This window comes from Folsomia candida, unplaced genomic scaffold (assembly GCF_002217175.1).
Source record: "Folsomia candida strain VU population unplaced genomic scaffold, ASM221717v1 Fcan01_Sc041, whole genome shotgun sequence".
Taxonomy (NCBI): Eukaryota; Metazoa; Arthropoda; class Collembola; order Entomobryomorpha; family Isotomidae; genus Folsomia; species Folsomia candida.
In genome coordinates, this window is record NW_019091233.1 from 582,289 (window position 1) to 600,117 (window position 17,829).

Here is a 17,829-nt window from a genome sequence, read left to right on the forward strand (position 1 = left end):
TGAGCACCGGGGTGTCTGATGCCACCGGGGTGTCTGATGCCACCGGGGTGTCTGATGCCACCGGGGTGTCTGATGCCACCGGGGTGTCTGATGCCACCGGGGTGTCTGATGCCACCGGGTGTCTGATGCCACCGGGGTGTCTGATGCCACCGGGGTGTCTGATGCCACCGGGGTGTCTGATGCCACCGGGGTGTCTGATGCCACCGGGGTGTCTGATGCCACCGGGGTGTCTGATGCCACCGGGGTGTCTGATGCCACCGGGGTGTCTGATGCCACCGGGGTGTCTGATGCCACCGGGGTGTCTGATGCCACCGGGGTGTCTGATGCCACCGGGGTGTCTGATGCCACCGGGGTGTCTGATGCCACCGGGGTGTCTGATGCCACCGGGGTGTCTGATGCCACCGGGGGTGTCTGATGCCACCGGGGTGTCTGATGCCACCGGGGTGTCTGATGCCACGGGGTGTCTGATGCCACGGGGGTGTCTGATGCCACGGGGGTGTCTGATGCCACGGGGTGTCTGATGCCACGGGGGTGTCTGATGCCACGGGGGTGTCTGATGCCACGGGGGTGTCTGATGCCACGGGGGTGTCTGATGCCACGGGGGTGTCTGATGCCACGGGGGTGTCTGATGCCACGGGGTGTCTGATGCCACGGGGGTGTCTGATGCCACGGGGGTGTCTGATGCCACGGGGGTGTCTGATGCCACGGGGGTGTCTGATGCCACGGGGGTGTCTGATGCCACGGGGGTGTCTGATGCCACGGGGGTGTCTGATGCCACGGGGTGTCTGATGCCACGGGGGTGTCTGATGCCACGGGGGTGTCTGATGCCACGGGGGTGTCTGATGCCACGGGGGTGTCTGATGCCACGGGGTGTCTGATGCCACCGGGGTGTCTGATGCCACCGGGGTGTCTGATGCCACCGGGGTGTCTGATGCCACCGGGGTGTCTGATGCAACCGGGGTGTCTGATGCCACCGGGGTGTCTGATGCACCGGGGTGTCTGATGCCACCGGGGTGTCTGATGCAACCGGGGTGTCTGATGCCACCGGGGTGTCTGATGCAACCGGGGTGTCTGATGCCACCGGGGTGTCTGATGCCACCGGGGTGTCTGATGCAACCGGGGTGTTTGATGCAACCGGGGTGTCTGCTGCCACCGGGGTGTCTGCTGCCACCGGGGTGTCTGCTGCCACCGGGGTGTCTGCTGCCACCGGGGTGTCTGCTGCCACCGGGGTGTCTGATGCAACCGGGGCGTCTGCTGCCACCGGGGTGTCTGATGCAACCGGGGTGTCTGATGCAACCGGGGCGTCTGCTGCCACCGGGGTGTCTGATGCAACCGGGGTGTCTGATGCAACCGGGGTGTCTGCTGCCACCGGGGTGTCTGATGCAACCGGGGGTTGTGCGGGTGTCTGATGCAACCGGGGTGTCTGCTGCCACCGGGGTGTCTGATGCAACCGGGGTGTCTGCTGCCACCGGGGTGTCTGATGCAACCGGGGTGTCTGCTGCCACCGGGGTGTCTGATGCAACCGGGGTGTCTGCTGCCACCGGGGTGTCTGATGCAACCGGGGTGTCTGCTGCCACCGGGGTGTCTGATGCAACCGGGGTGTCTGCTGCCACCGGGGTGTCTGATGCAACCGGGGTGTCTGCTGCCACCGGGGTGTCTGATGCAACCGGGGTGTCTGCTGCCACCGGGGTGTCTGATGCAACCGGGGTGTCTGCTGCCACCGGGGTGTCTGATGCAACCGGGGTGTCTGCTGCCACCGGGGTGTCTGATGCAACCGGGGTGTCTGCTGCCACCGGGGTGTCTGATGCAACCGGGGTGTCTGCTGCCACCGGGGTGTCTGATGCAACCGGGGTGTCTGCTGCCACCGGGGTGTCTGATGCAACCGGGGTGTCTGCTGCCACCGGGGTGTCTGATGCAACCGGGGTGTCTGCTGCCACCGGGGTGTCTGATGCAACCGGGGTGTCTGCTGCCACCGGGGTGTCTGATGCAACCGGGGTGTCTGCTGCCACCGGGTGTCTGATGCAACCGGGGTGTCTGCTGCCACCGGGTGTCTGATGCAACCGGGGTGTCTGCTGCCACCGGGGTGTCTGATGCAACCGGGGTGTCTGCTGCCACCGGGGTGTCTGATGCAACCGGGGTGTCTGCTGCCACCGGGGTGTCTGATGCAACCGGGGTGTCTGCTGCCACCGGGGTGTCTGATGCAACCGGGGTGTCTGCTGCCACCGGGGTGTCTGATGCAACCGGGGTGTCTGCTGCCACCGGGGTGTCTGATGCAACCGGGGTGTCTGCTGCCACCGGGGTGTCTGATGCAACCGGGGTGTCTGCTGCCACCGGGGTGTCTGATGCAACCGGGGTGTCTGCTGCCACCGGGGTGTCTGATGCAACCGGGGTGTCTGCTGCACCGGGGTGTCTGATGCAACCGGGGTGTCTGCTGCACCGGGGTGTCTGATGCAACCGGGGTGTCTGTGCACCGGGGTGTCTGCTGCCACCGGGGTGTCTGATGCAACCGGGGTGTCTGCTGCCACCGGGGTGTCTGCTGCCACCGGGGTGTCTGATGCAACCGGGGTGTCTGATGCAACCGGGGTGTCTGCTGCCACCGGGGTGTCTGATGCAACCGGGGTGTCTGCTGCCACCGGGGTGTCTGATGCAACCGGGGTGTCTGCTGCCACCGGGTGTCTGATGCAACCGGGGTGTCTGCTGCCACCGGGGTGTCTGATGCAACCGGGGTGTCTGCTGCCACCGGGGTGTCTGATGCAACCGGGGTGTCTGCTGCCACCGGGGTGTCTGATGCAACCGGGGTGTCTGCTGCCACCGGGGTGTCTGATGCAACCGGGGTGTCTGCTGCCACCGGGGTGTCTGATGCAACCGGGGTGTCTGCTGCCACCGGGGTGTCTGATGCAACCGGGGTGTCTGCTGCCACCGGGGTGTCTGATGCAACCGGGGTGTCTGCTGCCACCGGGGTGTCTGATGCAACCGGGGTGTCTGCTGCCACCGGGGTGTCTGATGCAACCGGGGTGTCTGCTGCCACCGGGGTGTCTGATGCAACCGGGGTGTCTGTGCCCGGGGTGTCTGCTGCCACCGGGGTGTCTGATGCAACCGGGGTGTCTGCTGCCACCGGGGTGTCTGATGCAACCGGGGTGTCTGCTGCCACCGGGGTGTCTGATGCAACCGGGGTGTCTGCTGCCACCGGGGTGTCTGATGCAACCGGGGTGTCTGCTGCCACCGGGGTGTCTGATGCAACCGGGGTGTCTGCTGCCACCGGGGTGTCTGATGCAACCGGGGTGTCTGCTGCCACCGGGGTGTCTGATGCAACCGGGGTGTCTGCTGCCACCGGGGTGTCTGATGCAACCGGGGTGTCTGCTGCCACCGGGGTGTCTGATGCAACCGGGGTGTCTGCTGCCACCGGGGTGTCTGATGCAACCGGGGTGTCTGCTGCCACCGGGGTGTCTGATGCAACCGGGGTGTCTGCTGCCACCGGGGTGTCTGATGCAACCGGGGTGTCTGCTGCCACCGGGGTGTCTGATGCAACCGGGGTGTCTGCTGCCACCGGGGTGTCTGATGCAACCGGGGTGTCTGCTGCCACCGGGGTGTCTGATGCAACCGGGGTGTCTGCTGCCACCGGGGTGTCTGATGCAACCGGGGTGTCTGCTGCCACCGGGGTGTCTGATGCAACCGGGGTGTCTGCTGCCACCGGGGTGTCTGATGCAACCGGGGTGTCTGCTGCCACCGGGGTGTCTGATGCAACCGGGGTGTCTGCTGCCACCGGGGTGTCTGATGCAACCGGGGTGTCTGCTGCCACCGGGGTGTCTGATGCAACCGGGGTGTCTGCTGCCACCGGGGTGTCTGATGCAACCGGGGTGTCTGCTGCCACCGGGGTGTCTGATGCAACCGGGGTGTCTGCTGCCACCGGGGTGTCTGATGCAACCGGGGTGTCTGCTGCCACCGGGGTGTCTGCTGCCACCGGGGTGTCTGATGCAACCGGGGTGTCTGATGCAACCGGGGTGTCTGCTGCCACCGGGGTGTCTGATGCAACCGGGGTGTCTGCTGCCACCGGGGTGTCTGATGCAACCGGGGTGTCTGCTGCCACCGGGGTGTCTGATGCAACCGGGGTGTCTGCTGCCACCGGGGTGTCTGATGCAACCGGGGTGTCTGCTGCCACCGGGGTGTCTGCTGCCACCGGGGTGTCTGATGCAACCGGGGTGTCTGATGCAACCGCTAGATATAGAAATTGTTAATTATACTTTTCGAAAGTCCAATTGTAATGAGAACCGTTGTTAGTGTTGTTACGCAGTGTTGCTTATGAACTTAACACCTTGCTAAAGTAAAAATTCTCAAAGATTTATTCCATAGTTGCTACGCCAATCATTATTAAGGAATTAGAGAAGGGATTTGGAAATGGACCCGCACTCGTTTGAGAAAATGTAAAGTTACCATAACCTCAAAAACTACAGAGGAGTAATGTAAGAGATTCTCAATATCAAAACAATTAAAATAACTTAGTTGGTTTAACTGCACTCGCTTACTGAACTGGATTTCAAACCTTATGTTGCTGTTAATAATTACGTTGTACAACAAACCTGAAAAGACAAGCTCAAAAAGGCTGCATTCCTGGAATAGTGACAAGTTAAACAATTAGTTAACTTGCATTATCTTAAGGCAGACTTTGTGCCAGTCACTATAAGATATTCTTAGAATTTAGATTAATTTAGAATTACGTTAAAAATGTTATCCAGAACGCAACGCATGGCTTCATTAATTGCTTGTTCCACTTTAAGATTAATGTAAAAGTTGAGCAAGTTCCACCCGAAAGATTTAGGAATATCATTGTGGTTGTGAATTGCCTTTTTCCAATCCAACCAATACCATGTCCATCCCTTTATGAACCTGCTACTAGTCATTGTCATATTTGAGAATGAGGCTTCCAAACTCTTGTGATCATAAGTGAAATTAACTCCGTCTATCGAAATTCTGCCTATCATCGGAGCTCGACCATTCACACTCAACCGCATTTTCATGGACTTGACTATATATGTATAATCCCCCTCGCCCGTGAAATTTAAGTTGGGTAATGTTCCTCTTGACGTCTGTGTCAAATTTGTATTATATTTTCCGGCAATTGAAATGGTTGGAATATCAATTTCTAATACAGCCGAAAAATTGCCGTGTAGATTTATGAATTTAATCTTAAAATCTTGGTTCACATCAGTCAATCCTGTGATTTGATTTGACCTAAAATTTATCAAAAAAAAAGGAAAATAGAATTAAACTAATGTTAGGCTGCGTTTAATTTTTATAAACATGTAACGAATTGTTAACATTGATAATAAACTCTTTGTCTAACCACGTTTCGAAAAATCCTAGCATCGTTTGCCAACCAGCGATAAAATACCATCTTAAATTCAGAACAATTCCAATTGAAGGAATCGCAAAGGAGCCACCCTTCACATCAAGTAATGACGGTCCACTACTGTTGACTTCAAGGTACGGTGCAAATCCTTGTTCACGGTCGTAGATGGAATTTAAGTGAGAACTGATAGCATTTCCAAATCTACTAAATGTTTCGGCCCAATTATCTGTAAAATAATTTAGAATAAATTGCTTTAATGTTTTTAGTGTAATTATTGTTCACGTTTATTTTATCCGCAATACCTAAGTCACCCTTTATATCATCGTCCAAGGTTCCAAGTACCCTTGGAAAACAAAGTTCTAAAAAAATTATTACAGTTAATAGCACGGTTATAATTTGATTGGGTCGCTTGGCCATTATTCCTATTTTGATAACTCTTTGTATTGGATTTTGGATCAACCATGAGCTATGGACAAATAGTTCGCTTATATTTAATAATTTTGACGATTTTTCCTCAATCGAAATCCAGACTTTGGAATATCATCATGATGATATCAAAAGTTATTTGCATGGCATACGATCTTTTTGTATTTGCACTTTATCACTTGGGAAAACCCATTAATTATTCGCGGTTAACCTTGTCAAGAAGATTGACAAATGTAAATTTTAATTGAATCCTTATCTTCGGCGATTGTATCATGCTAGTGTAAAGTAATATTTGCTGATATCGGTGATGAGGGTGACTGTTGTTCTTTACTATACAGAGTTGAACAAATTATACACTTGGCTGCTAAATTAAAAATTACAGTTATCTACAATCACCTCCTTTGGCCAATTGCAATTACAATTATACAAGAAAACTCAATTACAAAACTCAATTACATTTTTACCAGTGCCCGATCTTGCCCAAAATTTAACCTGGGCCAGATTCGATGGCGCCCCTGGCCGCTCGCGCCTTCCGCGCTCGCCATCTATGCTGTATTGATAGAATATTTCTTGTTTAAATCTTAACTTACTAAATATTTTCACTGACAAATTAATAGCAACACGTTTGGCACGTGTACAACATTATTAACAAGTCTGCTTCCAAAAAATCATAACATTTACAAGTTCCAGATAATTTCTGTCCTAGAAGTTTCTAAAGTAAATTTGCTATTTTGTCAAAGTTACAGATATTTGACAACCAAATTACGAAATTAAGTATTTACAACTAAATAAAATATGCCTCATTAAAAGTTTAGGTAGAATAATTGAAAGGAAAAGTTTGTGAAATTTAAAAATTAGCAAATTACGCAGCAATGCAACGCTTGAATAATTTAATACGAGAATTTATCCTAAAGATGTAAAAAAAGGAATTTAATATCACGCGATTTGCTTTTATCAATGATATCTATTAAATTATAAATGGTTTCCAATTGAAAATTAAGTTTTTAATAGAGAACTAACTTGGTTTTTATGAGTTAATTAAACAATATTTATTCTCTGCTTCATCAGTAACTTCAAAACCAGTTTATATAAGGGAAATATTTAGGATAATACGGATAACACGGAATGATGACGGTAAATCTGTTACGGGAAAATATGCAAATTGTCCAACTGGAATTAAAAACCAGTTCAAAGGTGCCTTAAATTAAAAAAAATTATATCTTGTATCTTTTATCTTGGAAAATTCAAGAAAAAATTTGTATCTTGTATCTTGTATTTTGAGAACAAAGTATCTTGCCGACCACTGACAAATTCTGATAAAATTTTTATGATTATTCTGCACTAGTGGTGTAAAAGGGACAAAATTCAAAAGCGAACAGACAGACGGACAGGGCAAGTTTGATAGCTTCCCATGCTACACAGGGCGAGCTAATAACTTTCAGAAGGAAATTTTGAAAAGTTTATAAAAAATTAGACCCAGATTCTTCTCCTTCTACTTGTTCATATTCTCAAAACCTACAGTGCAGACTTGAGATACCCCGAGCCAGGTTTGGAGAGTACTAATGTCCAATTTGATATTTCATGGCCACTTGGCATTTCCAGTCAGCATACCAAATTTCTGCTCAATACGACAACTTTTAGAAATCGGTATGGGTCACCCTCTGGGGTCCCTCCACTTCAAAATTTTTCCAATATGACTTTACCATAGTTGCAATTAAGTCTTTAGTAGCCAAGAAAATAAAATTCATCTCGATTGGAGGATTTCTAAAAATCGGTATGGGTAACCCCCTAGGGTCCCTCAAGAAAATGTTTACAATGTTACCTGACAATCTTTCACTAGAAACCATCAGGGACTTCCATACCAAATTTGGGGCTTTCTACGATTATTTTGAAATTTTGATGCATAATACCCCCAACAATGAGAATGGGAATGGGAATGGGAATGAGAATGGGAATGGGAGTGGGAATGGGAATGGAAATGGGAATGAGAATGGGAATGGGAATGGGAATGAAAATAAGAATGGGAATGGGAATGGGAATGGGAATGGGAATGGGAATCAGAATGGGAATCAGAAGCATAATCAAAAATCGAGTCCGTTCTCTGATTGGTTGAGCTAGAATGCCAACAGCCAATCAGAACGCAGGAATGTCACGGAAAATTTCACGGGACGGACTTTTCAAAATTACAAAATAGATTATTTGAACTATTTGCAAAATGAGAAAAAATATCAATTTCAAAATTAGTTCAATCTTTTTTACTAAATTCTCTTTTGTTGGTGGATATCTTTTATTCGTAATTTCTTCGTCTCAATTATACATTCCTTCTAGATTTACACAATTATAATAAGTTTTATGATATTTTCCGACTCAGTTTATATTGTATTGTATAGTTGTAAGCATAATAAGATGTAATTCGTGTCGTCATAAAATCGGTGATAAATGAAACTAAATACGATAAAACGCATAATTTTATTTAGTTCCAAGTTCTAACTAACCATCTGGAAATGTCAGAAGATAGGTTGGTTTGTTTATATTTTCATGTAAACAATGCCCACCGACATGAGTCATGATGTTGAGTCATAAACAGGAGAGCAAGTAAGGTAGTCACTGTCACGCGTCTGGAGAAAGTACGAGTTGGGATGGCACCATCAAGTATGTATAATACGACCCTAACTTTCCCCTAACCAAGTCAGTCGTCTCTTTCTCTTCAATAAAATTCGCACACATTTCTTTCACCGTTTGATACTTAACCTCTTACGCGTCTGGGGTTGAAATTAAGCGTTCCAGTTTCTATCAACAACGAGTTTGTGATGTGAGTGATGAACTCGCCAGTTTCTTGCAACGGTTCTATGGTTAATTTTAATTCTTGTTTTGAAAATGAAGGGCTCAACCGAATTTAGGAAGGGGTGCGGTAGCTACAACGCAACAAATTTCATCCAAACTCCGGCTTGAGAACACAAATGCGAAGGTGGACGAGGTAGTAAATTTTAATTTGCTAATTATAAATATTTGAGCAGATTATAATTATCGAGATTGGTGATATGATTGTAGGTCGTGGATATAATGAACGTCAACGTAAGAAATGTGAGTTGAGTTAGGACTTACTGCAAAAGTTCCATGTATTAAAGAATAATTATTTTTATGGACACATTTTTAATAGGTACTTGAGAGGGATGAAAAACTGTCCGTGATGGAAACGAGAGCCGGTACTAATTAAACAGGTAATTATGAATTGTTTAATAATTTAATGGATTTAAATTTACCGCAGATGCGCTGAAACAAGGTGCATCACAATTTGAAAACCATGCTAGGACACTAAAACGAAGAGCTTTGATGAGAAATATGAAGGTAATTTTGATTTTTATCATTATTTTGTGCAGTTTTGAATTTTGTCAATTTTTTAGATGTGGATCGTGATCGGAGCTATCGCATTTATTGGTCTACTAGTCATTGGATCTCAATTAAACTTGTTTTAATCAGCAGATCATGGTTCTACATAACTTCAGTCACAGTAGAATTTGCAGTGCAAAATGTTTGTATGTACGCCATAAATTCTCCTAGATTTGCTTCATAGTTATGTGTTATAAGGGGCTTCAAAATTGTACAAGCATGACAAGCATTCGAAAGACATTACGTCGTTCTACTAAAATCCATTTCATATAAGGCCATGGCCCCATTTTTACCCGCCACATCCACTCAAAGATCTCAAAAACACGAAAAAAGCCAAGTTTTGAAATGTTTACATTGTCACCAAAAATCCAATTTTGCTCGGATTTTCATAATTTTCGCATTTTTGTGATTCCAGATAATTGCTCTATCACATTCAATAACAAACTCAACTATCTGGGATCACAAAAATGTGAAAATTATGAAAATCCGAGCAAAATTGGATTTTTGGTGACAATGTAAACATTTCAAAACTTGGCTTTTTTCGTGTTTTTGAGATCTTTGAGTGGATGTGACGGGCAAAAATGGGGCCATGATAGAGATGATTCATCTCATGGGGTCAAAAAACACTTAATTTTCATAGGGAGTCATTTTAAAGGAAATTTCGCCACGAATTCAACGACGACAATATTTTTGACCTTTGACATCGTCGTCGGGGTCATGGGGTCAAAAAACACTTAATTTTCATAGGGAGTCATTTTAAAGGAAACTTAGGAAAGAAAAGAAAATTTAGGAAAGGAAACTGACCACGCTGACGCTACTTTTTTATATTCGTTTGGAGGGTTTATTACACCAAAGAAGATGTTCTGAAGAATATACACTCGTATTAATTGTGTTGACATTATTAATATTTAATGTTTAAATCCTCCATTTTTAGAAATTCTAAGGTACATGCCTCGAATTAAAGTATACCTTGTTTATCCAATTTCGTTTGTATTTAATATTGAAAAGATTTTTGTTTTCTGTATCTAATATTGTTGATTAAATTTTTGCATATTTTAATTCCATCTGTATGCATATGGATTTAGCTGTCAGGCTACAAATTTTAAAAAAATTCATAAATTGCGACAAAGCTGATAGATTATTTACTTCATTACATGCATTTGTACGATTTTATTAAATAATTAGTTTAAATAAGACCTCATAGTTTTTTATATTCAAATTCATCAAACGCAGACACATTTTGTTAGTAGGGGAAAAGTATGAGTTCGTAATTGCCAAATTTTTAATAATTGAGGGTATTCGTCACAACTTCGAGTTGTTAGCAACACTAGCAAAAAATTAAAGTTCGCAAGATAGCAAATTTTTTTCCCAAAATTGACTAAAAATTATTTGCGAAGATGCACATCTGCAAGGCCAGTATTTGGTTAGCAAAATATTTTGAAAAAGACGCTGCGATGCGAACATACGAAGCAGTGATGAATACCCCCAATAATTTTAATTATTTCATTTTGTTTCATTATTTGAAATATATCGAAATTTCTTTTTATAAACACGCCTCTAATAACAAGAATTATTCCCATATTTTCAACTTTTAACAAATTTTACTATTTGTCGTCATAACTTTTGCTCACGTCACTTGGACCTAGAAAATGCAAGAAATTTTTATGCGTGGTTTTTACTCGGATTTTTAAAAGCGTCGACTTTAAGGAGAATTGCACTGGCCCTCAATTTTAACAATTACATAAAATTTAAACAATGGAATAAAATATTTATTTCGTTCTTACCACCAACTGTTCGAATTTTGCTCAAGTTCGATGCACTTTTTTCCACCAGCCCGTATCATTCTGACGCTCTCTCTGGCAGTATCTATTCTAAAAAAATACTTGTTAGAGAATAAAAAATTTTCGAACTTGGTAACTTTTTTTGTATTTATTTTGGAGTTCGTGACATCGTCAGAAACTAAATTTATTTTATTCAACCATAGAAGAAATGAAGCCCATCATGCTGGTCTTTATTCTCGTCCTGGCTACCTTGGTAGCCGTGGATGCTCTCGCCCTTGGGGTTATGATGCTGGAAGGGTGAGGAATATAGTAAAGGGTTGACATGAAAAGAGTAAAAACAAGAATTTGATGTTATTTCTTAGCAATCTTGTTTTGGACAACAAGCGCGATGTTCTTTCTACGAGGATTGCTGCTCAGGATTGACCTGTGGGTGCGATGGATCAGATCCGTACGCCTTCTCCTGCGTTGTTCATAATCTTTGTCGCAGAACATTTCGAATGAGACCAAGATTTTTGTTTGGTTAAATTTGATTAAACATAAAGAAATGGTTATGACGACAAATTTGTTTGGAAATTAGGGCAAAAAAAGATTTTAATATGTAAAACTAGTAAATCATGTTTATTTTTGCATACAATTTATCATTGTTTACATCAGAACGGGAAGGGAAAGTCATGTAAAATTATTGATATATAGTGAAATACATAGCTCGTCAAAAATTGATCACGGTCGAGTTAAATAATTGAATTAAATCGGTTGATGAATATTCGGTGCGATCAAATTTGTCATTAAGTTAGAATCATATTGCTTCCAGAACAGTGAAGGGAGTCGTGACGAAACTTAAATCTTAAAGTTATAACCCATTAGCTTAATTATTTACCTTCGAAAGACACGCCATTCAAGATGTGAGGTATTGTTTGAATAATTTAGGCCACTAAAATAAATCAACCTTATCAGGAATTAATCAATATTCCAGCAAGGTTATTTTCGCTGTTGGTATTTGAAATATCAACCAAGTTTTGGCCAAGGTTACTTTTCTTATATTTTTTCTGTTGGATCCGATTCAAAGAACGTCGTCCTTGTTATCTCGATAAGGTCAAACATGATTCCAAAATTATCTGTGTTTCAGAATTTGTCAAAATGTGTCTTCTGCATCATATTCTTTCCTAGTTGTCTCAAAGCGCGAGAAAATATTATAATAAAAAACCTTGACCTTTTTCTACAAGCCCAAAGTAATTGTGAATTAAGTCTCGCATATTTTGGAAACTTGGATCTACCATCTCCCATCTCACGACCTGTCCAAATTACCCAACAAACACCGCCATGGTAAGTTTTAAATTCGAGACAAATAACAATAATAAATAAATACAATTTTCCTATATCTGTATGATATCAGGGCTAACTATAGTAATCCAAATCGGACATCCCTTGTCGTCCAACATGTCAACCCAATATATCGCTCTCGTTCGAGACGCCCGCAATGTCTGCTCTACATGATCGTTATTTTGGATCTGGACATTTTTGACGCGATTCGTTACAACTCGATGCGAGCGGAATTCACCCACCCAACAATAAAAGTCAATGAGAAGGGAGTACCGTACAACAAATTCCACCCTAACTTCCCCTCCTCCACAGTCGTTTGCTTTTACCCTGCACAATTCCATTTTGACCTATTTCGCTGGCAGCATGACCTCCTTGCTCTTCCAGACTATATAGCAACACCGACAATATATGTTGTAAAAATGATGGCATCATTAGAACCCGAGTCTGTATATTTACCTTTGGTTACTAATTTTGTATGGTGCTTAGGAAGGCCGGCAGCGGTTAAAGTGGCGGCTTACTTTTACCAAATGAGGGCAGGAGTTGGAGACCAAGCGTGTCTAGATCGAGTCCTGTTTAGAAGAAACTATGGCCATGGTCAAAAACTTATGTGGGAGATGAGCATCGTTAGGTTTCTGAAGGTAGTGAAAAAAGTCGAGTTCGATGTAGGAATTGATCTTGCTCTTAAGAAAGTCTGGGATAAGAACTTTACCGACATAATTCAGCCTATTAAGGGAAGATCGTTGGCCGAGCTGGTGGATGATGAAAGGCTCGGGTTAGCAGAGTTGATGTTAATTGGAAATACAAGTTTCTCCTTTATCACGTGCGGCTCGATACGAGATGAAGGGCTCCGTTTTGATGGATACTTGAAACCCTTGGATAACTCTGTTTGGACAGCTATACTTATTTGTTCAGCACTTTTATCACTGCTGATGATGTACCATGTGGTTAGTCCCGGTTCAGATTTAATCCATAGAACCAAATTGTCCCTGATTTATGCTTTTATTGGAGTTCTATCAGTGAACGTGGAGACCTTCCCGTCAACCACGAAGCGATACAAGCCCGTGGCTAGATTGCTCCTCGCTGCATTTGCACTTGTCTCCATTCTGACGATCAACGTGTACAAAAGTGTGGTAACGAATGATATCACTGCTCCGTTAGGATCACTTCAACCGACCTTGTTTTCTCACCTTGTCCCTCACAATTTCAAAATGATTGGTTCTTTTTTAAATTCAGATTACTACACGGAAGATTCCGGCTTAGCAATTCCGATAACATTGAGTAAATATAGGATCGGTTATGGTGAGCTAGATGAGGAATTCCATGTACAAATGGAGCTCTGGAAGAGGAGGAATGGGCTGGATCCGGTACGCAACTACACCATAAGTGACATATTTCGCTACTTTAAATGTAATAGTTTAACGGAAAGCGGAGATCTTGATAAACTGACGATGTCGTTGCCTTGCTCATATCATAGAAACGAGACAATAGAATTTCTTGCAAGGAATCCCGAGTGGATTAATAATTTGGAGAAAATGTTTCACCAGACTGAATTAGCCCGATTAATAGCAATTGCAGAGTATATGGACATTGCAAAAATTCCTGATAAAATCGCAGATTGCAAAAAGTCTGCATTTGTTTTCAGAACTAGTAGCATGGCGACAAGGCATTTGATCAATAAGATTTTAGGACCAATTGGGCGTTCACATAAAAACAGGAAACCCTACGTGGTCAGTAAAGATACTTTGTTTTCGAAACGGGTGTTTTTGATGTTTTTAAAATTAGGGTGGTACAGTAGCATGGTTAGGCTAAAGTTCGCCGGGGTTTTTGAAGGCGGACTGTATACCTTTTGGGAGAACATGATAAAATACGCACAGACAGCTGTGGCACAAACTAACATGATGAAAGACGACAGTCATCAAGGACAGGAATTGCTGTCAAATATAGGAACATCATTCATTATCTTGCTGATTGGATTATTATTTTCATTGGTTGTGGTAAGTTGCGAAAATCCCAAATCGGTTGTTAGTGCGGTGGTCAAGCCTGTGCGTATAATTTATCGGTTAGCAAGAGCTTGTATAAAGAGGAAAAGGAAAGCAAGAAAGGTAAGGTTTCGTAGGAAATTGGTTTTTGTAACTTGTCAGGGTTCACACAACTCTAATTGTTAAAATATATTTAGGGGCAATATTTTACCAAGTGATCAGATCTACCCAAAGTCATAAGTTTGGCAGAGCAGAGTAGCTGTTGCCACATCTTACTCTACTCTGCTGGTCTCAACCACTGGAGCAGGCTGGAAAGGAAGAGAAGTTGCAATATCGCAAAGTCTCAACTTTTCTGACACGGCCGGCACCCGATTAAGATTATTACATCTTAAAATAGTTTGTGTAATACATTTTCACAGTGGTTATCTTCACACTTATCAATATTTGAGGTAAGCATAAGTATGAAGCTAATCGCCCCAAATTTAAAATTTAAGCTTACCCTGATTTATAATATAATTTTATAAGACTTATCCACGTTGAGACATACCTCAGAAATAGTTCTGTAATTGGTCTTATGTGCTTATCTGAAATTTTTATAATTCCCAAGATAAGCGTTTTCTGGGGTATGTCTCAACATGAATCATAATTATAAATTAGGATAAGCTAAAGTTTTTAATTTAGGGCGATTCGCTTCATAATTTTGCTTACCTGAATTATTGATAAGTGTGAAGATAACCACGGTGAAAATGTATTATACAACTTTTTAAGGGGAATAATTGTTTTATTCGCATTATCCAGAAAAAAATAGGTTATACAAAATGACGTTGAGGCTTACTTTGAGCATGTACGCCACTGTTTTACAACCACACCCCCCGAACTTTGACCCCGAATATCTTATGGTCCCTGGTTCCGGGGCCAGTGGGAAAAACGCCTATCTGATTTGATTTTCAAAGATGCTTATGATTCCGACAATAACAATTGGCCCCCATGAGATATTCGTGGTCAAAGTTAACTATTTTAACCCCCCAAAGTTTCGAATTTCGACTTAAAATTGGTTGCAAAAATTTCTTTAAAAATATTGCTATCGTTCATAAGTTAAGGTTTCGGTCGTAACTCTTTTGTGTGACGAGCTATTTTACATTATAATTAGGAAACATAATCACATATTCATGATTATTGGGGGTGGGGTTTGACTAATTTAAAAACTGAAATATACAAATTGTTCTCCCAAGCTCGCACATTTTTTGCTAAAAAAATGAACAAAATCGGTGACATGACCCCGGATTCTTTCTGACCAGTTAGGAAAATCTAACCCTTAGGTCAATAATCTTAAGTAAGGCAAAAATGTATTAGTTCATCATTTAATATTTATTGGGATTTTTAGAATACATGTAATTTACAGCATTATGGATGGATCATCATCTTGTGTATAATTATTATTGCTATTAGTGATAATGATATGTATAACGTTGTATAAAGGGAGAATTATCATGAATAAAGGATATTCGTATTTTAACTACTGAGCTATAATAAAATCAAAATTAATTGTGAACTATGATTGTTGGCAAACGTTCGGCTCAATTAATAAATTATAACAGACTTGATCGTCTTGCTTTATTACGTATATTTATACCAAGGACAATTAATGCAATTAATATCCAATCCTCCCATTATTATCACACAACACCTGTCATTCAAAATTCAGAGATCAGCGCCGACGCCGCTGACGCCGAGTCGATTTCCTACGCCGCCGCCGCCGACAAATTTTATTTTCCTATCTTAATACATTGGACGGGGCGTGGTCAGCCGCGCCGCGCCGCCGCGCCGACAATCGGTCGGCGTGGGACTCTATTACAAATACCGACAGCATTACATAATAACGATGACATATAAATATTGTTGGTGTAAGATCATAAGTGCATAAATATATGACCTATATTTTAACATTGATTAATAAATAGCTTTCCTGCAAACAGTCCTGTCTCTATCAAGAGCCTAAATTTTCTTATGCCTTGGTCAAGTTGTAAGTACTGTAAAGTATTCCTGTTGTCATTGTTGGCTTATAAAAATATGTGTTGATCTCCTTAACCTCTTTGTTACTAAATAAAATTAGTTGAAAAGCCATTAGCGACTGATTTATTTTAGAATTTCAAAACTCACAATTGACAAAAACTCGAAAATTCCACTTTTGTGCGTGGCGTTGATATAGAAAAAGTTTAAAATTTACGCTGAAAAAGTCCACTTTTTACCATGAGTTTTTCCACATTTGGTAATGGAGTTCATCCATTTTTCAATTTTTGCCATATATTTTGGTTGTCAATGGCAAATTTTAAATTACACACATTTGCGTATTTCGTCCTTAACGGAAAGTAAAATACTACACAAATGTGTGTACTTCGTCCTTAACTGGTTAATTAATATTACACTAAAAACATATCACCCACATTCAAATTTTTATGAGTATAACCAAAATTCGAATTCTTTACTGTTATGCTTAACCTCTTAAGGACGAAGTACACATATTTGCGTAGTATTTTATTTCCCCTGGGGACGAAATATACACATGTGTAATTTAAAATTTACCCTTGACAACCAAAATAGATGGCAAAACTAGAAAAATGGATCAACTCCAGGGCCAAATGGGGAAAAATTCGTGGTAAAAAGTGGACTTTTTCAACCCGAATTTTGAACTTTTCTATATCAAGGCCACCCACAAAAGTGGAATTTTCTAGTTTTTTGACATCTTATCAATTTTAAGTTTTTCAATTCTAAAATAAATCGTTTGATAACAGCTTGTCGGGTGATATTATTTTTGTATACAAGAGGTTAATGGTAATTCTTACATGTTGAGAAATCAGTAATAATAATCTAGATTTGACTAAAATAAAGTAAATTCATGCAATTATCGAGAATCATACCATCTCACTTCCGTATTCATCATCGTACAGATTATTCAATTAGAGAATAATGTTGAATAATGCAACGAGAAGCAATCTCTACTTTGAATGAAGAGGTGGACAAGTTTTTGCAGAGAAGGTATCTTCACACATAGAAACAGGTTGTTGCACAGGTGTGCTAACAAACAATTAACTTTTTCCAGCAGATAACCATCAATTATCGTCACTAGTGTAAGGGAGAGCACTGAGAAGAAGATGTAACCCTCGCAGGGTTACAAGGAGAGCGTAATCGAGAGCGCGTTACGTCGTGTCGAGTATACGAGATGAGAAGTGCCGCTTACATATAGAGACAGAGCGAGCGGTCGGACGGCCGGTCGGTCGGACGGTCGGTCGGCGAACGCCGTTTCTGCCTGAGAGTGGATAACCAAGACTTAAGTGGAACTTGGTTCACTGGTTATTAGTTATGGCAATATATTATCTTATGCCATGTATTAAGAATGGACGAGTGGTGTTGAGGCAGGCTGAGACTAGGAAGAGAGAGCTGGGCTCAAAGGGTTAAATGCGTATCCTACGCTAGTTATACGAGGCCTACTCGTGTTATATAAGAGTTATGTGGTGGACTGGAGTCGAAGTAGGAAAGTGGTGGTGGCGGTGGGCAGTAAGTACATAACTAAATAGAGTTTTATTCT

The 17,829-nt window shown here is 42.8% G+C and overlaps 2 protein-coding genes across 2 annotated transcripts; one reads left to right on the forward strand and one right to left on the reverse strand.

Annotated features, from left to right (window-relative positions):
* Positions 1-4,317: 4,317 nt before the first annotated feature.
* Positions 4,318-5,865, reverse strand: LOC110861381. Its single transcript, XM_022110486.2, has 4 exons — positions 5,650-5,865; positions 5,342-5,573; positions 4,716-5,229; positions 4,318-4,608 (listed from the first exon to the last, which is right to left on the reverse strand). The coding sequence occupies exons 1-4, from the start codon at positions 5,762-5,764 to the stop codon at positions 4,369-4,371; spliced, it is 1,101 nt and encodes a 366-aa protein (XP_021966178.1). The 5' UTR covers positions 5,765-5,865; the 3' UTR covers positions 4,318-4,368.
* Positions 5,866-8,342: 2,477 nt separating this feature from the next.
* Positions 8,343-9,249, forward strand: LOC110861382 (vesicle-associated membrane protein 2). The gene is made up of 6 exons (XM_022110487.1): positions 8,343-8,368; positions 8,657-8,750; positions 8,825-8,848; positions 8,934-8,979; positions 9,042-9,121; positions 9,178-9,249. Exons 1-6 carry the CDS (start codon positions 8,343-8,345, stop codon positions 9,247-9,249), a joined length of 342 nt encoding a protein of 113 aa, XP_021966179.1.
* The last annotated feature ends 8,580 nt before the right edge of the window (positions 9,250-17,829 follow it).